The sequence below is a fragment of the Erinaceus europaeus genome, chromosome 11, assembly GCF_950295315.1.
Source record: "Erinaceus europaeus chromosome 11, mEriEur2.1, whole genome shotgun sequence".
NCBI lineage: Eukaryota > Metazoa > Chordata > Mammalia > Eulipotyphla > Erinaceidae > Erinaceus > Erinaceus europaeus.
In genome coordinates, this window is record NC_080172.1 from 95,704,895 (window position 1) to 95,730,948 (window position 26,054).

The window sequence follows — 26,054 nt, forward strand, 5'->3', positions numbered from 1 at the left end:
CTGTCCTTCTGGTTGCTTTAGGGTTCCTTTGATCTTCTTCTTCTAGGTCTTTAAGATGTGCAATCAGGCTGTTTATTTGTGCTTTTTCTTGTTTCCTAATGTGTGCTTGTATAGCTATGAACTTCCCTCTTAGTACTGCTTTAGCTGTGTCCCAAATATTTTGATAGCTTGTGTCTTCATTTTCATTGAACTCTTGAAACATTTTGATTTCTTCCTTGATTTCCTCTTTGAACCAGAAGTTGTTAAGAAGTGTACTGTTGAGCTTCCACATTTTGGCACTGTTACTAATCTTTTGTTGATTCTTAAGTGTTAGTTTAATTCCACTGTGGTCTGAGAAGATGCTTGGGATGATTTCAATGCTCTTCAATTGGCTGATGCTGTCTTTGTGGCCCAACATATGGTCTATCCTTGAGAATGATCCATGTGGATTTGAGTAAAATATGTATTCCAGTTTCTTTGCATGAATGACTCTGAAAATGTCCAATAGTTCTAGTTTATCTATCTCTTCATTTAGCTCCCTTATGTATTTATTGATTTTCTGCCTGGATGATCTGTCAAGTTGAGAGAGTGGGGTGTTGAAGTCCCCTACTATCATTGTGTTACAGTTAATATATTACTGTAGGTCTTTCAGTAGAAGTTTGATGTATTTATATGGCTTCTCATTGGGTGCATAGATGTTAATAATTGTTAAGTCCTTTTGATTGACTGATCCTCTGAGCATTAAGTATTATCCATTCCTATCTTTTTTTTTTAAAGATTTTATTTATTTATTTATGAGAAAGATAGGGGAGAGAGAGAAAGAACCAGACATCACTCTGGTACATGTGCTGCCAGGGATTGAACTCAGGACCTCATGTTTGAGAGCCTAGTGCCTTAGCCACTGCGCCACCTCCTGGACCACCATTCCTATCTTTTTAAATCTTATCTATTTTAAAGTCTATCATGTCAGATATGAGAATAGCTGCTCCTGCCCTTTTTTGTGGGCCATTGGCTTGTATGATAGTTTTCCATCCTTTCACTTTCTGTGTTTGTCTTGTTGAGTTAGGTGGGTTTCTTGTAGACAGCATATTGTTGGGTTGTGTTTACTGATCCATCTTCCTATTCTGTGTCTTTTAATAGGTGAATTCAGGCCATTGACATTTATTGATATCAAAGATTGAAGATATTTTAACGTCATTCTTGTAGAGTTTTAGCGTGTTTTGATATATGTCCTATTTGTGGTGGTCTGGTTGTTTATAGGAGACCTTTCAGAACTTCTTTCAGGGCAGGCTTGGTGATAGTTGATTCCTTCAACTGTTGATTGTCTGAGAAGGTTTTGATGCCTCCATCTAGTCTGAATGACAGTCTAGCAGGATATAGTATTCTTGGCTGAAAGCCTTTCTCATTGAGCACTCGAGCACTCGATAGATATCTTGCCATTCTCTTCTGGCCTGTAGTGTTTGTATGGAGAAGTCTGCTGCTAATCTTATGGGTTATCCTTTGTAGGTGACTCTTTGTTTTTTCTCTTGCAGCCTTCAGGATCCTTTCTTTATCCTTATTCCTTTCCATTCTAAATATGAGATGTCTTGGTGTCTTTAGGTCTGGGTTAATTCTGCTTGGGACCCTCTGGGCTTCTTGAATTTTTATATCTTTGATGTTGTCTAGACTAGAGAAGTTTTCAGCTACTATGGCCTGGAAAATGCTTTCTTCCTCTCCTCTTTCTTCCTCTGGTATGCCAATATTGCGTATATTGTTTCTTTTGAAGTCTTCCCATAGGACTCTGTTGTTGTTTTCAGCATCTCTTAATCTCTTTTTGAGATCTCTTACTTCTTTTTTAGTTGTCTCTAATTCATCCTCAATCTTGCTAATTCTGTCTTCAGCCTCATTGATTCTATTCTCTCTGCCCTCTACTGTTTTCTGGAGTTCATCTATTTTGTTGCCCTGCTCTAATACTGTTTTAGCTTGTTCAGCTAGTTGCATTCTTAGCTCAGCGATTTCAGCTTTCAGTTCTCTAATAATCATGAGATAATTAGTATTTTCTTCCATATTCTCATTTGTTGTTCCTGCATTTCTGATTACATTTTTTTCAAATTCTTTACTCACTCCTGTTACTATTTCCTTAGCTAATGTTTGGATGTTGAACTCATTATTTTGTGCTTCACCCTCTGGAGGACTTTTTGCTGGACTCTTGTCCTGGTTCGATTCTCCAATATTTTTTCTTGTTGTTTTAACCATTTTATATATTATGTTATGAGTTCCCTTTATCAGTACTTTTCAAATTATTGATCACTATTGCCTGGATTGACTTGTGTCTATGTAAGTTAATTAGAGGGTTCACAGTGGTGGAAGTTAACAGTTTTTTCAATCCCTGAGTTGGAGCTCAGTGGTTTAAAAGCCTCTTTTTTTTCCTTCCCTGTAGGCTATGGGAACCTGAGGGCTTTTAAACTATCAATAGGCTTCTTAGCTTAATCACTGACTCCTGACCAAGAGATAAAGTAGGGTGTGGCAGAGATAATCCAGTGGTTATGCAAAGAGACTTTCACAGCCCCTCAGCTATGCCACCGAGGTATAGGTCTTCTGAGTTTCCTGGTTAGATATCTGTCTCCTGGTGTCCCTTCCTGTCGCTTCTCCAGATTCTGAGGGTAGTAGCAATGAAGACTCAGAGTTGCACTTGGTGAGTCTCTGGGAAGTCCTCTCCTCCCTTAAGCTGTCCCTTTGTTGGTGGAGCAGACTGGAGGTGGTGTCTCAACTGATAAACTGCTGAACTGTTAGCAGTCACTTAATCTCTCCTTAGGCCCCTCAGGGTCATTATGGGGTGCAGAAGGTGGAAGGTCTGGCTTCTCTAATTGCTTCCCGATGAACATAGTGTTGAAAGGTTGATCCATACTTGAAAGGTTGATCCATACTTCCAGTGTGTGTCTCTCATTCCCAGGGGGCGGGGTTCTGGGGAAGTGGGGCTCTAGGACATATTGGTGGGGTCGTCTGCCCAGGGAGGTTTGGTTGGCATCATGTTAGCATCTGATACCTGGTGGCTGAAAAAAAGAGTTAACATATAAAGCAAAAAAACTATTCATTAATCGTGAGCCTAGAGGCTAGAAAAGTTCATATGAAGAATTGGGGGGGTGTTCCTCCATTTTGTAGATAATTAGTAGTCCTATTTTAGTTATATTCCAAAGAGTCCATGACTATACTAGGTCCTGAAATTGGGGCAGCTTGGAACGTTCCTACTCATGACCACAGAATGTGAGCTCAGATCTACAGGGATGCAGAGGTCACATAGGTTTCTAAACTGAATATGGGCCCCAGATCAGATAAGTCAACAACATTTATACTCCTTTCCCAAATTTGGGAGCTACTCTCTTCCCTCATCCAGCTTTCTGGTCCTTTTTCCAGCCATGACATTATCTCCCCAGACAATAACTTAGATCCACCTGCATATCAGATGTCAGGCTCAGGAAAAAAAAAATGGGCTCTTATTTATTTGTTTATGAAAGCACTGCTGAGCACTGTCTTATTATGGTGGTTCTGGGGACAGAACCTGGGACCTTGGAGCCTCCAATATGAAAACCTTTTTGCATAACCATTATTCTGTTCCCCAGCTCAAACTTTTAAAATTATTAAAGAAATATAAAATGTTATGCATGAGTGATGCTTTATTATCAACATTATTATTATGTTTTATTTTCAACAGATTGCTCTGAAGAACTGTGGCACACCTTTATTAAGAGCTTACTGTTGTTCCTTGGAAGACAAAAGGTCTCTTTCACTGAATTGTATTAAAATAGCAGATTATGGGAATTGGTCGGTAACGCAGCGGGTTAAGTCCGCTTGGTGCAAAGCACAAGGACCGGCATAAGGATCTGGGTTCGAACTTACAGCTCCCCCACCTAAACCTAACACCCAGTGAAGTGCACATAGTGTGAAGCGCAAGGGCCGGCACAAGAATCCCATAAGCGTTGAAGCAGATCTGTATTTGTCTATCTTTCTCTCCCCCTCTGTATTTCTCTCCCCCTCTCTGTCTTCCTCTCCTCTCTCAATTTCTCTCTGTCTCATCCAACAACAGCAGCAGCAACAATAACAATGGATAAAAGATGGCTTCCAGGAGCAGTGGATTCGTAGTGCAGGCGATAATCCTGGAGGCAAAAAAAAAAAAAAAAGACATGGTCAGAGTCCAACTTATATAAACTTGCACATGTATACATATATAAGCTTCTGTTGTTAAACTTAGTTATTTTTTTTAAAGTGTCAAGAGAAAGTTTCTTGTTATCACTAACAATAATAAATTGTAAATTAAAATAATTTTTTGATTTATTGACTATAATATTTTTTAAGGTTTGGAATCATACTTGAAAAGATTAAAACAGTAATCAATGATGATGTGAGATACATGAAAGGATGCCTGAACATGAGGACTCAGAAGTGTTATGCAGTGAAGTCCAACATAAATGAATTTCTTGACATAGCTAGAAAGACATATACAGAGATTGTAGATGACATAGCAGGTAACTTAGTTACTTGAGTTTTGTTTTTAGGAATAAAATATACTCTTTAAAGATGCATTATACTTCTTTGCTGGTGATAACTAACCAAATATATTTTAATTTTTTTTGTTGTTATCAATACAGCTGAAGCACTGTAGTGCCCTTCAGTGTGGTAGGGGCTGGGCTTAAACATAGCACACATTATCATTTTAAGGAAGTGTATATGTGTGTGTGTGTGTGTGTGTTTGTGTATGTGTGTGTGTAATATAAAGAGCTTCAGGTGTTATGATGTATCTTTTCTCCAAACTTAAGTATAGTTACCTTTATATAACATTATATATAAATTACATGAAAACTATTAATATTAAACTGTTTGATATGGGGAGGAAGATATAATTTTTCTCTAGAAAAGGTAGCATTTGAAGATTTTATTCATTATTATGAGGAAGAAAAGAGCAGAACTCATCTCTGGCTTATGGTGGTGCTAGAGATTGAATCTGGGCCTTAGCCATGCAAGTCTGGTGTACAACCACTCCATTTTCTTCCTAATCCAAGACCGCACAGTAATTCATTTAATAAATATGCTTTGAGAATCTAATGAATATATGGGTACTGAGAGTGGTAAACAAAACCTTTGTCTTCATGGGGCTTATCTTAAAATAAGAGAGAACCACAATAATAAACCAAATACATGTATATGTGCATATGCATATTAGTATTTTTTTTCTATTAAATAGAGATGGAGAGTTAGAGAGAGTGAAAGAGACCACAGCACTATAGTTCTGTTCAGTGTGGGCTGGACTCAAACATAGGTTGTGTACATGACAAAGCAGTGCACTATCCAAGGGAACCTTTTTGCTGGCCCTTGCATATCAATATTTATATATACTAATCACATATAAAATTCGCATGATTATACAATATCTGAAGAAGGTTGTATGCTATTAAAGTTGTTTACCAGGGCTGAGTGGTGGCACACGTTACAGTGCTTAAGGATTCAAGTTCCTTGCCCCCCTTGCTGGCTTCCCATTATAGGGTGGAAGCTTCACAAGTAGTGAAACAGTGTTGCAGGTGTCTCTTAAATTTAACTTTTTATTATCTTTTTATTTTTATTGGATAGAGACAGCCAGAAATTGAGAGGAAGGGGGAGATAGGGAGACAGACAGACACCGGCAGCCCTGCTTCAACACTCATGAAGCTTTCCTGCTGCAGGTGGGGACTGGGGGCTCAAATCTGGGTCTTTGCGCACTGTAACATGTGTGTTCAACCAGGTGTCTCTTTATATACATACATTTACATATCCACTGACCCTCTCAATTCTTTCTGTCTTTATCCAAAATAAATAAATGCAATTAAAAATATAAAATAGTTTACCGTTTCCTGTAGGTTCAACAACTGAGAGTTCTGAAGTTGTAATAGTCTCATAATCCTTTGAATTATATGATATCTGTTGTAACTTCCCTGTTTAATTTTTTTTGTCTTATTAATTAGGGTTTTCCTCTCTCTTTTTGCTTATTGAACCTAGCTAAGGTTTTTTCAATTTTGTTTAACCTTTTTCAAAAAGCAGCTCTTGGTTTTATTGATCTTTTGTATTATTGTCTTTTATTTTTATCTTTCATTTAAATCCACCCTAATTTTTATTATTAATTCCCTTCTGCTGACTTTAGATCTCATGTGTTTTTTTCTAATTTCTTCAAGAATAAGATTTAAATAGTTTGAAATTTGTTTTTGTTTCCTGACTTAAACCAGCTACAAATTCCCTTTTAGTGCTACATTTTCATTGTCCCATAAATTCTGATAGCTTGTGTCTTCATTTTCAATTTGTCCCCAGGATTTGTTTTTGTTTTGTTATTTCCTTATTGATCTAGTAGATAAACAAAAGCATGTTGCTTATTCTCCATATGCTTATTTTTTGTTATTTAAAAATAACTTATCAGATCAAGACAGTGAAGGGGGACATAGAGAGGGAGTGAAAAAGACACACCTGTAGTACTGTTTTACTACTTGTGAAGCTTCTCTTTAGGTGGGGGCCTGGGGCTTGAACTTATGTCTTTCTGAATGGTTACATGCATGCCCAATCAGGTGTACCATTTTCCAACCCTATATATTTTTTCTAATTTTCTCTAGTGGCTAATTTCTAGTTTTATTTCCTATAGTGTTAGTTTCTTAGAACTTGTGGCATATTTTAGACATTGGTAATCTTTAGAGTTTAATATCCTGGATAAAGACATTTACTTGTGGCTATGAGGTCCCATGTTCAATTCCCAGCCTCTCTAATGGTGGTGGGATGCTCTAATTTCCTCTCTTCTCATTCTCATTGATGAAGTAAAATTTAGACTCTTTAGAGTTTAAAAGAGTAATAAGCATTCCTATAAATATATACCAACAAGATATTTTAAAAAGGAAATGTAATTTTCTCATTAAGTTGTAGTTATTTTTCTTGTTTTGATCACTAGGAATGATCTCACAGCTTGGAGAAAAATATAATCTTCCTTTAAGGACAAGTTTTAGTTCTTCCCGGGGATTTTTCATCCAGATGTCTGTAGACTGTGTGGCTCTATCAAGTGATCAACTTCCGTCAGAGTTTATTAAGGTTAATTCTAGAGGTTTTGTTAGAAACTTATTGTTGGGAGTTGGGCGGTAGGGCAGTGGGTTAAGTGCACGTGGCGCAAAGCGCAATGACAGCTTAAGGATCCCGGTTGGAGCCCCCCCCCCCTCCTTCAGGGGAGTCATTTTACAGGTGGTGAGGCAGGTCTGCAAGTGTCTGTCTTTCTCTCCCCCTCTCTGTCTTCCCCTCCTCTCTCCATTTCTCTCTGTCCTATCTAACAACGACGACATCAACAACAACAACTACAACAACAATGAAAAACAACAAGGGCAACAAAAAGCTAAAATAAATAAACAAATAAAATATTTAAAAAAGAAAAAAGAATTTATTAAAAAACAAACTTATTGTTTTTTATTTTACACAACTACATTTACATATTGTCAGGTACACCTAGAATTTTATAGTCCATATTTCTGAATAGTTGACTTTCCTTTTGTTACTATCCAAACTAACAGTTACACTAACAAAAAAAGTAATCTAGACGTTTTTCTTACTTTAGAGAATAGTGAACACAGTATTTCTCATAGTTTTGGGAAATTGACATAGGTTAAAAAGGAAAATGAAGGAAGACTATCCAAAAGACATTTGATAAAGAAATTCAGGAAACATGGTTTCATCTTCTGTTTCAGGTAGTTCTCAAAGTGCACTTGTCCACTCAAGACTTAAAAGTTCTTAAGTAATGAAATCTGCTTGCCTTTTTTCAAATCCAGCATTTTCAAATACATAGTATTATGTAAATATCTTTTACTATAGAATTGACTCCTTCATAACATACTGGCTGAGAAAGTTCAACACAGTTCCAGGTGATACTTTTGACAAAAACCACTTCACTTTCAAGATTTAAACATGTTTACTGTGTTATCACCGAATAAGAAATGGAAGCAATAAAGAATATGTTGAGACTTGGTAATAGAGATAGTGTGAGGTTCAATTATGGGGCAAGAACTAAGACATGTCAAAGATGAAGTAAAGATTACTGATATCTATCATGAATATTACTTTGTAACAAGATGTGGTGTTTTAATATATCTATTTAACCAGTTTGATACCCATAGAAATAATCATATATGATGGGCTAGATTTAAAAATCTGTCCTTTTAGAAGAGATAATCCTTTTCTCTTCCACAGACATTATGGGGGATTTTTCTTTGTCATACTGTATACTAAAAGCTAATGTGATTAGACTAAATGTCTATATTTATATTGTTTAAAATCTGTATGTTTTGTTTTATGAGTATTCACATATCTTGACCTTTGTTTTTAATTTCCTATAGATTTCTAAAATGAAAAATTCCTATAGCTTCACTTCATCAGATTTAATTAAAATGAATGAAAGGTGCCAAGAGTCTTTGAGAGAAATCTATCACATGACTTATATGTAAGAGCATCTAAAGTTTTTGAATATTGAATTAAATTTAATTGATTTAAGGCACTATGGTATATTTCACTAATTTTTCTAAAATCATTAGTGTTAACAAAGTACGTATTTTCTATAAGGACAATTAAAACTTTGAAAGTCTGTTATTGTGACTGGGGCCATTGGGCCTTACATAAGATTCAGGACAAATCTAATTGTACAAAAAAAAAAACAAACCCCATAAGGATCCCAGTTTGAGTCCCTGGCTCCCTATCTGCACTTCATAGGCAGTGAAGCAGGTCTGCAGGTGTCTATCTTTCTCTCCCCCTCTCTGTCTTCCCCTCCTCTCTCCATTTCTCTCTGTCCTATCTAACAACAACAACATCAATAACAACCACCACAATAAAATACAACAAGGGCAACAAAAGAGAAAATAAATAAATACATATTAAAAAAAAGAAAGAAGAAACCCCCAAACTCATTTAAATTGATACTTCAGTAATGTACAGTGTGTACTACATACCATGAGTAGTACTTGGCACATTATGAACTTACCTTGGACTTCATCTGACTTACTATTTTCCTTTGATGTAAGCCCGTAGCTTCTCATGCCTTAATTTTTCTATTGCAACATCATTATAATGCTAGTCTTCCACTATTCATGACACTGTTATACTACTAAGTATAAGAAGTTGAACATTTAAAAATTAGTGAAGCTGATATGATAAAAAGGTTGAACTTTCAAAAACAATTTGAGTGCATTATAGTATATTGTTACATGTTGGGAATATATTTCTCCTTGTAAGGAAAAACTAACATTCAGTTACAATATAAGTCTGCCACAAGAAAACTAAAATAACTGTTATTAGGATATTTGTGTATGTGTGTTAGAGAATAAATGCATGAAAGAAAAGGAAAAAACAGCTTTTATGTTCAATTTAACATTTGTAAAAAAAAATAATAGCAGATGGAATGTGTTTTAATTCAGTGACTTTATTTGACTTAAGTGAAGCATTTTGTTGATGAAATTATTTTTTAAATACTTAATAAGAGAAATCATTAAAAATATATTATTGCAACAAAGTAAAAGACTTTGGGGTGGGAGGGAGAGTTCAGGTCCTGGAATATGATGGCAGAGGAGGACCTAGAGGGGGTTGAATTGTTATGTGGAAGACTGAGAAATGTTACAAATGTGCAAACTACTGTATTCTACTATTGACTGTAGACCATTAATCCGTCTACTAAAGAAAAAAAATATAATGTTGACATATCTGAAGTTGGATGGATTCTTTGGTATTAAGTAACAGTGAACTTTGAGTATGGGCTTCAGTTTGTTCAACTCTAAACTGAGGCTGTTTTGCTGAGAGATCACTTACTGGGTATAGTGCACACTTTACTAGGCTTGCTGAGGACCTGGCTTCTATCTCTGGTGTCACATGTGAGCGCCATGGAAAGCACTAAGAGAACTCTATAGATGTTGGTATTTTGATATCTCTCTCTTCTTCTTTCTCTCTAATTATAGAATAAAAAATTGGGCTGAGAAGGCTACTCAGTGTTCTTACACATGTGGTCTTTCATTCATACCCCTAAGCATTAAAATGTAAAAATAAAACAAAAGGATTGAAGAATCAACTTTATCTGTATCGTTCGACTCAATTATCATTTTACCTCAAGCCGTGAATTATTTTACATCTACAATGAATGCTCCTCTTTACAAAACAGTACTTATGTAACTTAATATGTCTTTTCAGCATAGTGTGCAAGCTGCTTAGTGAGATTTATGAACATATCCACTGCTTATACAAACTATCTGACACTGTGTCAATGCTGGATATGCTTCTGTCATTTGCTCACGCCTGCACTCTTTCTGACTATGGTAAGTTATGTACTTATTACACTGAAATTTATATTGCAGTGAAGTGGTAGTATGTAATAGTCATGAATGATTTTATGTTCTTTATCTTAAATATGATTTCTTGCTTATGGCTCTAGACTGAAAATTAAAACAAGAGATAGTGAAATTAGTATTAACATTTCTTTTTAAAGTCAGAAGAATGGGCCAGGGAGGTAATCACTCAGTGATGGTGATGTACTTCCCATAAATAAGACCTTGAGTTTGAAATCCAGCACTACGTTAAAAATATAAATGAGGGAGTCGGGCTGTAGCGCAGCGGGTTAAGCGCAGGTGGCGCAAAGCACAAGGACCGGCATAAGGATCCCGGTTCGAACCCCGGCTCCCCACCTGCAGGGGAGTCGCTTCACAGGCGGTGAAGCAGGTCTGCAGGTGTCTATCTTTCTCTCCTCCTCTCTGTCTTCCCCTCCTCTCTCCATTTCTCTCTGTCCTATCCAACAATGACAACAATAATAATAACTACAACAATAAAACAACAAGGGCAACAAAAGGGAATAAATAAAATAAAATAAAAGCTTTAAAAATATATATAAATGAATAAAAGTCAGAAAATTGTGGCTCAGGAGGTGGCTAGAGCATTTGACTTAGCAGTATTAGGTCCTGGGGGTCAATCCTCAGTATTGTCTATGCTATAGTAGATTCTCTGGCTCTCTTTCTCTCCCCTTCTTCCTCTCTCTCCCATATTAATACATTTATTATTTTAATATCAAAAACCTTGTACACCCATAAATTGACAAATCAGAAAGACAAAAATGTAAGAAACTTTAGTTTCTCCAAATAAAGACTGCAAATGTCTCTTCTTAATGAAAATGACAATGATTCAAATTTATAAAGCTCAGATTGGATAATTTACTAGAAGCAACATGACTGTTGGTAATAGACACGAAAGAAACATTTAAACTGAGAGCTTTTTAAACTACCTTTCTAGTTGTGAACATCCCAAGATCAGGAAATTAATGTTATAAGCCAGGGCTACATATAGACCTTAAATGTAAATGTTAAGTACTTTACTATTTAATGAATAATTCAAGCCAGCATCTTGACATTCCTTTTCTTTCTTTTTTTTTAAATTAGTGCTTTAATAATGATCAACAAGATTGTGTGGTAAGAGGGGGAACAGTTCCATACAATTCCCACCACCAGAGTTTCATATATGCTCCCCATCCACAGGAAGGGTCCCTAGTCTTTATCCCTCTGGAGATTTTTATGAGGTACAGAAGGTGGGAGGTCTGCTTCTCTGATGGACAGGTCTAGCCTTACCCCCAGCCTGTTTCTATCTTTCCCAAGTGGGGTAGGGCTCTCATGAAGTGTGGTTCTAGGACATACTGGTGAGGCCATTTGTTGAAGTCAGGTTGGCGTCATGGTAGCCTCTGCAACTTAAATTGTCCTTGCCTTTGCTCAGGGATCCCCTTGGCTTTTCTTCCTCTGTGTTTGGTTTTTTTGTGGTTTGTGGCTTATCCCAATTATTATTGGTTCCTGTAGTTTTAATATATTAAATTTTGTTGTCTCGGTTTGGCAGAGAATATTAATGGAGCTGCTAGACGGTCGTCATCTTACCTCCTCCCTCTTTTTCTCTCCTTTTGTCTTTTTCCCAAATCACTTTACTGGGGGAAATAATGATTTACAAGATTGTTGTCACACAAGTATAGTTTCTTATCTCTTTTTGATAGGTATCTGGGGACCACTCTCACCATTCCTCAGTATTCAAATTTACAGAACTAGTGTATAATAATTAAGTTTGAATAATTATTGATTTTTAAAGTCTTCCTCACTTTTAAAATTTTAAGTAGCGACTGAGAGAAATGAGAGAGAATGAGAAGATAGATAGATAGAGAGAGAGAGAGAGAGAGAGAGAGAGAAACATGTGCAACACTACCAGTTGTGAAGCTCCCCCATGCCCCTGCAGTTGGGGACCAGGGGCTTGTGCATGGTAACATGTATGTCCTGTGGAGAATACTACCACCTGGCCTAATTATTTATTTCTGTATTTTTTTAAATATTAGAAGCATTGCTGGGGTTCCACGTATGCACAATTTTACTGCTTTCAGTGCTTTTTTTTTTTTTTAAAGTACAGGGTGAGTGAGAAAGCGGTGGGGGAGAGACACTTCTCCATCACTGTGAAGCTCTCTTTTGTGGGCACTCCTATAGGTCTGGGGTTTGAATCTGGGTCCTCACACATGGTGAAGCATGTGCTCTACTAAGTAAGCCTTCTTACCCATTTCTAGAATTTAATGATATCTTTTGTGTCTGATCTTCTGTAGCCTCTGAGATTTCTTCTTACACAAAGTTTCTATAAATATTAGGAAAAAATAGTATTTTTAAAAAATTTTCATTGGGGCTTCACTGTTCCAGGCTGATTCTTTCAGGTATAAGAAGAGAGGGAAAGATAGCACAGCACTAAATTTTTCCCAGTGCCATAGTACCAGTATGTGTTGTACCGGGTGCTTGAACCTAAACCATGAGTGTGGCAAAGTAGGTGCCCTCTCAAGTAAGCTATCTCATTGGTCCTTGGGAAAATTACCATTACTGTTTTTGTTTCTTTCTGTAATAATTTTTATTATTTTGATTTAATGGTGGCTTACAAAATTATAAGACTGCAGGGGTATATTTTTGCATCCTTGTGTGTGTGTGTGTGTGTGTGTGTGTAATTCACCACACCCACCATCAACTTCCTGTACCCAGCCCTCAGCCCTCTTTCTGATAGTCATCACAGGGAGAGCTTTTTTTTTTTTTACAAGTGTGGTTCAGTTGCCAGTATTCCACATATGAATAAAACCACATGGTTTTACTGGTAGTTCTCTTTTGCCTCTTACCTTATTAATTCTCTTAACATAATTGCAGGACAACATATTTATTTATTTATTTATTTATTTATTTATTTATTACCAGAGCACTGGGCCAGGTGGTGGCACACCTGGTTGAGTGCATATGTTACAGTGTGCAAGGATGCAGGTTCTAGTCTCTGGGCCCCATCTGTAGGAGGAAAGCTTCATGAGTGGTGAGGCAGTGCTGCGGGTCTCTCTCTCCCTCTCTCTCTCTCCCTCCTTTCCCTCTCAATTTCTGGCTATGTCTATCCAATAAATAAATAAACATAAAAAAAGTTACCAGAGCACTGTTCAGCTCTGGCTTATTGTGGTGCAGGAGATTGAACCTGGGGCTTTGGAGTCTCAGGCATAAGAGCAGGACAAATATATATATATATATGTATATATATACATATATATATATATTTTTCCCTTTTGTTGCCCTTTTTATTGTTGTTGTAGTTATTGTTGTTATCACTGATGTCATCACTGTTAGGACAGAGAGAAATGGAGAGAGGAGGGGAAGACAGAGAGGGGGAGAAAAAGACAGACACCTGCAGACCTGCTTCACTGCTTGTGAAGGGACTCCCCTGCAGGTGGGGAGCCGGTGGCTCCAACCGGGATCCCTATGCCAGTCCTTGTGCTTTGCCTGTGCTACCACCTGACTCCCTATTATATTCTTTTTAAAAAAATTTTTTTAATTTTCCCTTTTGTTGCCCTTGTTTTTATTGTTGTAGTTATTATTGTTTTTGTTGATGTCATCATTGTTAGGACAGAGAAAAATGGAGAGAGGAGGGGAAGACAGAGGGGGAGAGAAAGACACACATCTGCAGACTTGCTTCACTGCTTGTGAAGTGACTCCCCTACAGGTGGGGACCTGGGGCTCGAACTGGCATCCTTACTTTATTTTTCATATTTTGTGTCTGAAGCCCTGTCTGTCTGTCTCAGAGTCCACAGGCAGGGCCACTACTACCAGCCCGGCAGTCTGCTCAGGTCGAAAATAAATTTTTTAAAAAATATTTTTTATATTTATTTACTTATTCCCTTTTGTTGCCCTTGTTTTATTGTTGTAGTTATTGTTGTTATTGATGTTGTCATTGTTGGATGGGACAGAGAGAAATGGAGAGAGAAGGGGAAGACAGAGAGGGGGAGAGAAAGACTGCTTGTGAAGCGACTACTCCCCTGCAGGTGGGGAGCCAGGGGCTCTAGCCGGGATCCTTATGCCGGTCCTTGCGCTTCCTGCCACCTGTGCTTAACCCGCTGCGCTACCGCCCGACTCCCCCAAAATATTTTTTATATTAATTCTACTCTATATTCATACCTTATTTGGGAAGCAAAGTATGTCAATTTAGAAATAGCACCCCGGTGCAGCGGGTTAAGCGCAGGTGGAGCAAAGCACAAGAACTGGTGTAAGGATCCCGGTTCGAGTCCCTGGCTCCGCATCTGCAGGGGAGTCGCTTCACAGGCGCTGAAGCAGGTCTGTAGGTGTCTATCTTTCTCTCCCCTTCTGTCTTCCCCTCTTCTCTCCATTTCTCTCTGTCCTATCCAACAACGACAACAATAATAACTACAACAATAAGACAACAAAAGCAACAAAAGGAAATAAATACTAAAAAAAAAAAAAGAAAGAAAAAGAAATAGCATCCAGGGTGGACTTCAAGTAAACATGGAATTTTGTTGTGTGGGGTAATTATTATTTTTAAAAGGTTATTTATGACTTTTTTTTAAAAGATTATTTATAGGGAGAAAGAATTAGAACATCACTCTGGCATATGCAACTACTCAGGTCACTTGTTTATTCTTTTAAATCTAAACAAATCTGAGACTGTTATAAATTGTTTTGCAATCCAGGACAGTGATAGAGAAATAAATCCCAGAGTTCCCTAGAAGTAAATAAAAGTCAGAGTGGTAACCAGTGTGTCAACTATAATTTTGAGGCATTAGATAAGGATTTAATATAAAAGATATCTTACCATTATTTTTCCAAATTGACTCTTGTAAAATTGCTAAGGCATACAGTATATATATTTGCTACAAAATATTTATTTACTTATTTACAAGAGAGAGAAAAAGAGAGGGAGCCAGAGCATGTGATGCTGGGGCTTGAACTCAAGACTTCATTATCTTAGGTGCAATGTTTTAGCTACTATACTAACTTCCTGGACTGCCACAAAGCTTTAAATATAAATATATTAATCTGCAAATAATTCTATTCTCGTTTTTAGTTCGACCAGAGTTTACTGATACTTTAGCAATCAAGCAGGGATGGCATCCCATTCTTGAAAAAATATCTGTTGAAAGACCTGTTGCCAATAATACCTATATTACAGAAGGGAGTAATTTTTTGATCATAACTGGACCAAATATGAGTGGGAAATCCACATACTTAAAACAAATTGCTCTTTGTCAGATTATGGCCCAAATTGGTAAGTTTTGACTTTTCCTTTTCCTTTATGGTTATCAATTATGCTCCTCATTGAAAATGTTTCATGCCTAATTTCTTATTTCCAGGTACTTAATTAACTCAAGGATATCTTAAATTAGATTAGATTTTCTTTCTTTTTTTTTACTTTGCATAGCCATTATGCTGTCTCCCCTTCCCTGAATTAGATTTTCTTACCTAGAAGTATAATAGTGTCTTTTATGTAGGCCATAGCCTTTGCTATTTGGTATTTATCAAGTTTTATATAAATTACACTGCACTAAGATTTTGTAGGATAGAGCAGGATTAGAAGCTTCTTTACTGAGTTAGAGTATTGCACCAAGGTAAAAGACTCTGGGGTGGGGGAGTACTGGACCTGGAACATGATGGCAGAGGACCTAGTGGGTGTTGTATTGTTATGTGGAAAACTGAGAAATGTTATGCATGTACAAACTATTGTATTTACTGTCAAATGTAGAACATTAATCCCCCAATAAAGGCGAAAAAAGATAAAAAAGAAGCTTCCTTACTATAACTACTAATATCTTTATTGAATGTAAACATATTGTATGTTTTCAGATTCAAAAATAAACTTTATGCCAAGAGTAAGTTAATTATGAAAAGCTGCTACCTTTCTTAATTAAATGATTTTTCCAACATTGTAACACTTTTCTTACTTAATTTACAGAGTAAATGTTAACTTGTTAATGATAATTGATATATATTACATACACATCTCTACTACACAGTTATTGTCATGACCCAACACTGTCTCATATTTATTGTTGATAAGATACAGCATGCTTCTTTTATCTGAAAATGGGTTTTTTTTTTGAGGACTTTGAATCAGGGATGAGATGATTGGCATAATTCAGGTATTCTCAACCAAGCCTGCTTTTATATAATATTTTACATGATTTAATTATTATGGGAGCATTAGGGCATTTAAATATTTTATATATGAGCTAGAGAAGTTCACTTTAAAGAAGAGAGAGATGTCAAAGCAGTACTCTGGCACACAGGGTACAAGGAGAATTGGGAGCCTTAGGTATGCAAGTCCCATGTATTATCCATTTGAGCTTTTTCTCCATATGCTTTTTCTTCACTCCTTGAAATTTCAGATTAATAGAGACAGAAACAAAGAGAGGGAGAGACACTACTGCAGTGCTCCTCTCTCTGTGAAGCTTCCCTGCATGCCATGATGCTCACATGCGGTGCCTCTTGCATGGTATGCTGGGCACTCTACCAGGTGACCTATCTTCTGCTAGGAAACAGTAGGACTTAAAAGTACCTTCTTCTGGGGGTAGGAGATAGTTCACCTGGTAGAGCACACTTTTTACAATAACATGAGTTTAAGTCCCTGAGCACCACATAGGAGCACCATACGGAGGGAATGTTCCATGTGCTGTGGAGTGGAGTTGTGTATCTGTCCTTTTCCCTTTTCTCTCTGTCTCTTTTCCTTTCTGTATCTCATATTGAAAGGAAAAGAAAAAGAGGCCTACCAGGAGCAGTGATATTCTGTAGAAGCTAACATGCAAAAAGACCCAGCAGCAAAAACAAATTAATAAAATAAAATACCTTTGAGAATTGTTGTAAAGAGAGAGATGGTGTGTATCAAATATTATGAATTTAAGGGAAATGTTATGAGAAGGGAAAATTTTAGATGAAAATAAGAACATGTTCTAACAGACAGAAACAAAAAGAAAAATGATGTACCCAATGACCAACAGTCCAGAGGCTTTATAGTTTTTTTTTTTTTACTTTGTAGAGCAGATCCACTGTGAAAGATGGCAAGATAGAAAGATGGAGAGGTGGAATATAGCCATATCATAAAGAGCCTTAGGTGATTAATTGAGGAGATTGAACTTTATCCAGAAGTCCACAGGGAACTATTGAAATTTAAGTAAGAGAGTATGGTATAAGTGGGTTTGACTTTGATTTAGATGTATCACTCTGGCTGATAAATGGTTAGTCAGAAGCTGGATGAGAAGCAAAATACCAGCCAGGATGATAATTTAAGTAAGAAATATTGACAACATTTTTTATCAAGGTAAAAGAGAGGTGAAAATACACAGATACACACAAACACACACACACACACACACATACCATATTCTCTGCTTTATGCATTCACACATTTAATCTTTCTGGGCATTCTATAAACAATTGTATTTATGGGGAAAATATTCACACATCACATATCTGACAAAAGATTGATTTAACTTATAAATAAATACAGCTTAACAAAAAGAACAATGTTGTAAAAATGAGCAAGAGATTTGAAGAGATAGTTCTCTAAAGAAGACATTTATACAACACACAGATATATGAAAAAAATAGAACACATCTTTTATCATTAAAGAAATAAAATCAGGAGACACTTCACCCCTATGAGAGTGACCTACATCAATAAAACAAGAAGTGACAAGTGTTGGCAATGAAGTGGATAAAAAGGAACTTTTGGGGAGTTGGCTGGTGACACGCGTGGTTAAACATGCATGTTACCATGTGCAAGGATCCAGGTTCAAACCTCTGCTCCCCACCTGCGGGGGAGCTTCACAAGAAAAGTGAAACAAGTACTGCAGGTGTCTCTCTATCTCCTCTCTCAATTTATCTCTTTCCTATCAGAAAAAACAAGGAAAAGAAAAATAGACATCGGGACTGGTAGATTCACTATATAGGCACCTAGCCTCAGCAATAACCGTGATGGCAATAAAAGTAAAACAAACAAACAAACAAAAAAACAAGAAATAAAAAAAACAATAAAAAAACTCTGGTACTCTGTTGTTAGGGATGCAAACTGGTACATTATAGAAACATTATAGAAAGTTCTTCAACAAACAAAAATAGGAATACCTTATAATTCAGCAGTACCACTCCTAGACATATATTCAAAGGACATGAAAACACTGATTTGAAAGGGCATATGGACCCCTTTGCTCATAGCTGCGCTATTGACAGTAGTCAAAAGACACTATTGACAGTAGTCAAAAGGTGCTATTGACAGTAGTCAAAAGGTGATAGCCACATGAATGCTTATAACAGAAAACTGGATAAAGGAGTTATGGCATTTAATTTCAGTAGTATTCAATAAAAAAACTAACCTACAATTAAAATAGGTGACATTGGGACCAAATGGATGGAACTGGAGGTGATTATGCTAAGTGAAATAAGAGATGAGCACTCATATGCTGAATATGGATAACCAAAGCAAATGAGCTTGCAGAACAAATGGTAACCAAACTGTTTCATAGGCTCTATGAGAACTATGGTAGTTATCAGGAGGAAAGGCACAGAATTTTAGTGCTGAGTGCTGTGAATTACACACACCAAATGTGGGTGTGAAACTATAAAACTGAGATTTTATAATTGTGTAAATCACAGTTAAACCACTAATATAAATTAAAAGAAAATTCCATTAAAGATAATATATTTAATAAAGTAAAATAAAATAAAGTAAAAATAAATAAATATATATTTATTTTTTGAAACTGGGAAATAGCTGGCCAGATAGCACATACCTGACAACATGTAAAGTTCTGTGTTAGAGACTGGACACCATATAGTAACATGGGTAGTTTCTCACAAGACACCAGGGAAATTATAGAGGGTGGGGCAGTACTATCTCTGTCTCTCTCATAAAGAAAAATTCTGGGAGTGCAAGGACCGGCATAAGGATCCTGGTGCGAGCCTCCAGCTCCCCACCTACAGGTGGAGTCATTTCACAGGTGGTGAAGCAGGTCTGCAGGTGTCTTTCTCTCTCTTCCCCCCCCCCGCCTTTCCCTTCTCTCTCCATTTCTCTCTGTCCTACCTAACAACGACGGCATCAATAACAACAACAGTAATAACTACAACAACAATAAAAAAAAACAAGGGCAACAAGAGAGAAAATAAATGAATGAATGAATGAATGAATGAATGAAAATTTCTGAGGGGCGAGGGTAGATAGCATAGTGGTTATGCAAAAAGACTTTCATGCCTGAGGCTCTGAGTCCCAGGCTCAATCCCCCCTGCACCACCATGAGCCTAAACTGGACAGTGTGCTGGTAAATGCTGGTAAAATAAAAAGAGAAAAGAAAAAAATCTGTCTGGGAATACTGCATGTGTTTGCAAGATCCTGAGTTCATTCTCCAGTGTTCAAAAACAAGAAAATAAACAAAAAGGATCTCTTTCTAAGATGTACTCTTTATAAAGATTATTATTGTTGTCATTAGTACTGTTACTTTTTTTATTAATATCAGCCTGAATTTTGTTTTCTTTTCATACTAGTCCTTATTCCTGAGAAATAGTCTATTCTTTTAACTTTACCTTTATTTAAATGGCAAATTAATCTGACCTTTTTCTTTTTTGAGATTTTATTTACTAATGAATAAGACTGGGGGAGAGAGGGGGGTGGTGGGAGAGATAAGGGGGCTGAGAGAGAGAGAGAGAGAGAGAACAAATGAACCAAACAGCACTCTGGTACAAGTGCTGCCAAGGACTGAACTTGGAACTTCATGCTTGAGAGTCCAATGCTTTATCCACTGTGCCACCTCCCAGATCACCTGACTTTTTTCTTCACCTCCATATTTTCACAATTATAATAATAATAATAATAATTATTATTATTTACCAGAGTGCTGCAGAGCTCTGGTTTATGATGGTGTTGGGTATTAAACTTGGGACCTGAGGTGCCTCAGGCATAAAAGTCTTTTGCATAACCATTATGCTATCTCCCCCTCTTTACCATTGTTCTATACAGGCTTCTTCTTCCTCTTCTCCTCTTCCTTCTCCTTTTTAATTTTTTTATATTTTAATGAAAGAGGGATACAGAGGTAAAGAGAGACAGAAAAATAGACACCAGCACATTGCTCAGCTTTGCTTTATAGTGGTGCTGGGGATTGAGCTTGGGACCACAGAGCTTCAGGCACATAATTCTTTTTGTATAACCATTATGCTGCTTCTCAACCCTATACAGACTTTTGTACCCTTGACGCTTTCCCTAGAGAACAATTTGCATTTTTTTATGATTTTAGGATGCCTTTTATATCTCAAGCCACACACAAGTAGTTGCATTAGCTCGGTCAATTTGTTTTCAGATGGTGAATATTTTAGATTAATTAGTATGATAACTTTTCAGACAGAAAGAATGTCATGGGTAAAATTCACTGTTTGAATTATTTTGATTTTATTATGATTCTCAATATTTCATATATGTCTCATGACAGATATTTCCCAGTATGATTACTGTAATGTTTTTATTAACTTGGACGTTTATAAGTCTTCAAACTTTCTTTTTGTTGTTTATGTTTTGCAACATTAGGACTTACTGCATGCACAGTTTCACCACTCTTAGGCCAATTTTTAATCCCCTTTATTTCAGCTACATGTAGAGAAAGGGCTGGTGAAACAGCTCACTTGGATAGTGTGCTGCTTTGTCATGTACGTAGCCCAGGTTCGAATCCAGCCCCCATCACACTGAAGGAAGCTTTAGTGCTATGTTCTCTTTTACTTTCTCTTCCTTCTCTGTTTTTATCTTATATATATACATATATATATGTACAGAGAGATAGAGAGGGAGAGGTGTGAGGGAGAGACAGAGAGAGACAGGTAGCACATTATTTCATTATCCAGGTAGATTTTCATGGTGCTTTGGTACTCCCATGTGGTGCTAGGACTCAAACCAAGGGCTTCACACAAGATAAGTCAAAAGTATAGGAGCCACCTGACCCCTTTTCAGATTTTCACATGTTAAATGTTCTAAGTATATTATTTTCAAATTTTGATCTGTGGGATCCAAGTCCCTATGGTAGAATAAGATGATGGTTTCATTGAGGGAAAAGTGTACTTGATGCCTATCTTGGGGCAATAAGGAAATGTACCCTTGTGGTACTAGTCCTGTGAACCAACATTACCTCAATAAAATGATGCTAGAGTTGCAAAAAACACTTAATTGTGGTTCATCATATTTTTTTGTAGTGAATGTACTTCTTTTCTCTTTTTCTTCCTCCACATCCTCCTCCTTCTTTCCAGATCAAGGCTCAGCTCTGGTTTATGATGGTATGAGGGATTGAACCTGGGACCTTGGAGCCTCACACATGAGAGTCTTTTTTTTTAAATTATTTATTTATTTATTAGTGAGAAAGATAGGAGGAGAGAAAGAAAGAACCAGACATCATTCAGGTACATGTGCTGCTGGAGATTGAACTTGAGACATGATATTTGAGAGTCCAGTGCTTTATCCACTGAGCCACCTTCTGGACTGTGAATCTGTTTTTATAATCATTAAGCTATCTCCTTTCTCCTTTCCCCCCAACTCCCCTTGCACTGCTCAGCTTTGTTTGCTCTGGTGCTGCGGATTGAACCTAGTACTTCAGAGCCTCAGGCATTGAAATCTTTTGCACAACTATTATGTTATCTCCCCAACCCACTGAATACAGTTTTATTTGAACTTCTAAATGTTTTTGTATAATAAACAGGCAAAATATTTCCTTTTTTCTATGTGAGAAGGGAGAATTTAAGTGCTATCAAAAGTTATACTATGAGTGACAGAGCTGCCATGTTTTTATTTTATTTTATTTATTTATTCCCTTTTGTTGCCCTTGTTGTTTTATTGTTGTAGTTATTATTGTTGTTGTCGTTGTTGGATAGGACAGAGAGAAATGGAGAGAGGAGGGGAAGACAGTGAGGAGGAGAGAAAGATAGACACCTGCAGACCTGCTTCACCGCCTGTGAAGGGACTCCCCTGCAGGTGGAGAGCCAGGGTTCGAACCGGGATCCTTATGCCGGTCCTTGTGCTTTGCGCCATCTGCGCTTAACCCGCTGCGCTACAGCCCAACTCCCCAGCTGCCATGTTTTCTAAGTCCATATCCAGTGTCCTTTTATCACATAATCCTTAAAGTGGTAATTAATAGGTATTGGTAGGAAGTATTAAATGCTAGTACTTCACTTTTTAAAAGTATTTCACTTTACTTTGACCTTTTATTTTACAGGATCCTATGTCCCAGCAGAGTATTCTTCTTTTAGAATTGCTGAACAGATTTTCACAAGAATCAGTACTGATGATGATATTGAAACAAATTCATCAACATTTATGAAGGAAATGAAAGAGGTAACCAAACTAGACATTTTTTGTTGAATGCATATTCTCACAATTATTATCTAAAATACTCTTATACTTAAACACATAGATATGCTTATACTCCTCTGCAAAAGCCAGAGGGCAGTCAAAGACAACTTCCAAATTCCTGTCTTGTGAGAAAAGTATGAGCTAATGCTTTCTGAAAAATACAATTTTAAAAAGTGTTGAATGATAAAACTGTTCTTATTTGGAATATGTAAAATAATTTTCAGAAAATGATGATTTGTTCAGGACCATTTTGCACAGTACTTATTGTTCCTGCTATCCTTATTTTTAAAATAAAAAGTCAACATGTTAGAAGTCTGTTTTCAAAAAAATCATCCTCTGGGAGTCGGGCGGTAGCACAGTAGGTTAAGCGCACGTGGCGCAAAGCGCAAGGACTGGCATGAAGATCCCGGTTCAAGCCCCCGGCTCCCCACCTGCAGGGGAGTCACTTCACAGGCGGTAAAGCAGGTCTGCAGGTGTCTGTCTTTCTCTCATCCTCTCTGTCCTCCCCTCCTCTCTCCATTGCTCTCTCTCCTATCCAACAATGACAATATCAACAACAATAACTACAACAATAAAACAACCAAGGCAACAAAAGGGAATAAAAAAATTATCCTCTTAGAGGTCAGGAAATATAGCTCGATTAGTAGACACACAGAACCACATGGAAAAATCCGGGTCTACACCCCTACAACCACAGGGAGCACCATGCGTGGCACCAGTGGAGCTCCACTAATGGTAGGACAGGGCTGTGGTGTTTTTTCTTCTCTTTCTACTTTCATCTCTCTTTGTCTCTATTTGAAATTAAAAGGGAAAACATATGCAGAGACATAGCACCAAAGCAAAGCTTTGGTGGAGGAGGAAGAGATAGGAGGGGATGGAGTGGGTATTGGGGTCACAGCGCATCATGGAGGGAAAGGGGGTGGGAATGTTTTGCAGACACCAGTCATGGTCACAAGATAAGAAGTTGTACCCAGGTATCAATAACTGTACCATAAACCATTATCCTCCCAGTAAAATTACTGTTTTTATGTATGCATGAGGCCCTGGCAGGCACAAGAACACATCAGCAAATACCCTCCGCTCTTACAGAATTTCACTTCTGTCACAAAGCATCATCACCTGTTTGTGATCTGAACAAATGACAAGTAGACCTCCAGGGTTAAAAGGATTCTGTATAGGGCTATGGCTCTTTTTTTTCTCTCTCTTTCTCTCTTTCTTTCTCACTCTCTTTCTTCCTTCCTTCCTTTCTTTCTTTCTTTTTTATTTAAGAAAGGAGACATTAACAAAACGGTAGGATAGGAGGGGTACAACTCCACATAGTTCCCGCCACCCAATCTCCATATACCATCCCCTCCCCTGATAGCTTTCCCATTCTCAATCCCTCTGGAAGTATCGAACCAGGGTCGTTGTGGGTTGCAGAAGGTGGAAGGTCTGGCTTCTGTAGTTGGTCTGGCTTCTGTAATTGGTCGATCCATACTCCCAGTCTGCCTCTCTCTTTCCCTAGTAGGGTGGGTCTCTGGAGGCTCTTTTTTTTTCTAGATAAGAATTTCTGGATCACCACACAGATGGCCAATTTTCTGTAGATAAGGGGAGACTAAAATTACCACTTGTCCCACAGCATATTATACATATTATTTCAGAATATATTCAGTATCTATGGGAGAACACACAATATTTTAAGTAGTCCTAACTCTCAAGAAATTTACTTATTTATTTTTATTATTTTTAATTTTTTTTTATTATTGGGGCCAGGTGGTGGTGCACCTGGTTAAACACACACTGAGTGTGTGGCGCACCTGGATGAGTGCATATGTTACAGTGTGCAAGGACCCAGGTTCAAGCCCCTGGTCCCCAACTGCAGGGGGAATACTTCACAAGTGGTGAAGTAGAGCTGTAAGTGTCTCTGTTTCCTTCTCTTTCTGTCTCCCTCTTCCTTCTCAATTCTCTGTCGCTATCTAACAATAAAGATAAATAAAAAATCTTTAATTTTTAAAATTATATTTATTTATTTATTGGCTAGAAATAGTCAAAAATCAAGAGGGAAGGGGGAAGAGAGAGAGAGAGAGAGAGAGAAAGAGAGACCTGCAACACTATTTACCACTCACAAAGCTTTCCCCTTCAGGTGGGGACCAGGGGCTTGAACCTGGGTCCTTGCACACTGTAACATGTGCACTCATCCAGGTGTGCCACCACTCAGCCCCACTCTCAAGAAATTCAGTCCCACAGTAAGGTAAAATGGCCATGATGGTTACCATTGTGCTGTGTCCTAAGAATCCTGTCTTGAGAATGAAGTTAATCATTAGTGGAGAGTAAGCATTTCTCTTAAAAGCTTGGTCTCTGTTGGCCATACATTTAAACTTACTTGAACAGAAATCAATGGTTTTGAATATGTTTTCCTAAATTTTCATTTCTATCTTTACTGGGTATAGAGATGTTAAAATTAATCTGACGTAGTCTTAAGTACTTCATGACAACAGTTGATTAGTCATTGGTGGAGGAGAAAGTGACTTTGTGCTGTATTTAAGAGTACTTATGTAAGGACTGGCGAAATAGCATAATGGTTATGCAGAAAGACTCCCATGCTTGAGGCTCTGAGGTCTCGGGTTCAATCCCCAACATCACCATAAGACAGAATAAGTCTCTGGTTTAAAAAAAAGATTTATAAATATTGTTTTATCTTTTACATATGAAACATCAATATTTTAGATGATTATTTGGTGTGTCTTATATGAACATATTTGATTTATATACACATCAATATCCTATTGGAATTGTCAGTCATAATTTTAAAAAGAAAAGTACTGTGCTGGTTTCTGCTCAGTAACGTTTCTCTGTAAAAATATATTGTAGATGAAATAGTAAAGAGACTGAATTGTTCCTCACTTTCCTATAGTCATGACAACTGTTTGTTTACAATGAATAATATTAAAATTACTCTTCTTTCAGATAGCATATATCCTACATAATGCTAATGACAAATCACTCATATTAATTGATGAACTTGGCAGAGGTACTAATACAGAAGAAGGCATTGGCATTTGTTATGCTGTTTGTGAATATCTACTGAGCTTAAAGGTATTATTTTTATATATTTTACATGTATTTATTTTGAACATGTATATTTTGCCTCCAGGGTTATTGCTGGGGCTTGGTGCCTGCACCATAAATCCACTGCTCCTGAAGGCCATTTTTTCCCATTTTTATTGTCCTTGTTGTTGTTATTATTGTTATTGTTGTTGTTGGATAGGACAGAAAGAAATGGAGAGAGGAGGGGAAGACAGAGAGGGGGAGAGAAAGATAGATACCTGCAGACCTGCTTCACTGCTGGTGAAGAGACTCCTCTACAGGTGGGGAGCCGGGGGCTCGAACCAGGATCCTTATGC

General features: G+C 37.2%; 1 protein-coding gene across 1 annotated transcript in view; it reads left to right on the plus strand.

Moving 5' to 3' along the window:
* Positions 1 to 26,054, plus strand: part of MSH4 (mutS homolog 4) — an 80,962-nt gene that overhangs the window by 45,958 nt on the left and 8,950 nt on the right. The window contains exons 10-17 of the mRNA XM_060201002.1: positions 3,671 to 3,735; positions 4,312 to 4,481; positions 6,917 to 7,053; positions 8,343 to 8,446; positions 10,177 to 10,301; positions 15,367 to 15,567; positions 22,535 to 22,653; positions 25,618 to 25,746. Of these exons, the coding sequence (XP_060056985.1) occupies positions 3,671 to 3,735; positions 4,312 to 4,481; positions 6,917 to 7,053; positions 8,343 to 8,446; positions 10,177 to 10,301; positions 15,367 to 15,567; positions 22,535 to 22,653; positions 25,618 to 25,746 (1,050 nt within the window). The remainder of the gene's footprint in view (positions 1 to 3,670; positions 3,736 to 4,311; positions 4,482 to 6,916; positions 7,054 to 8,342; positions 8,447 to 10,176; positions 10,302 to 15,366; positions 15,568 to 22,534; positions 22,654 to 25,617; positions 25,747 to 26,054) is intronic.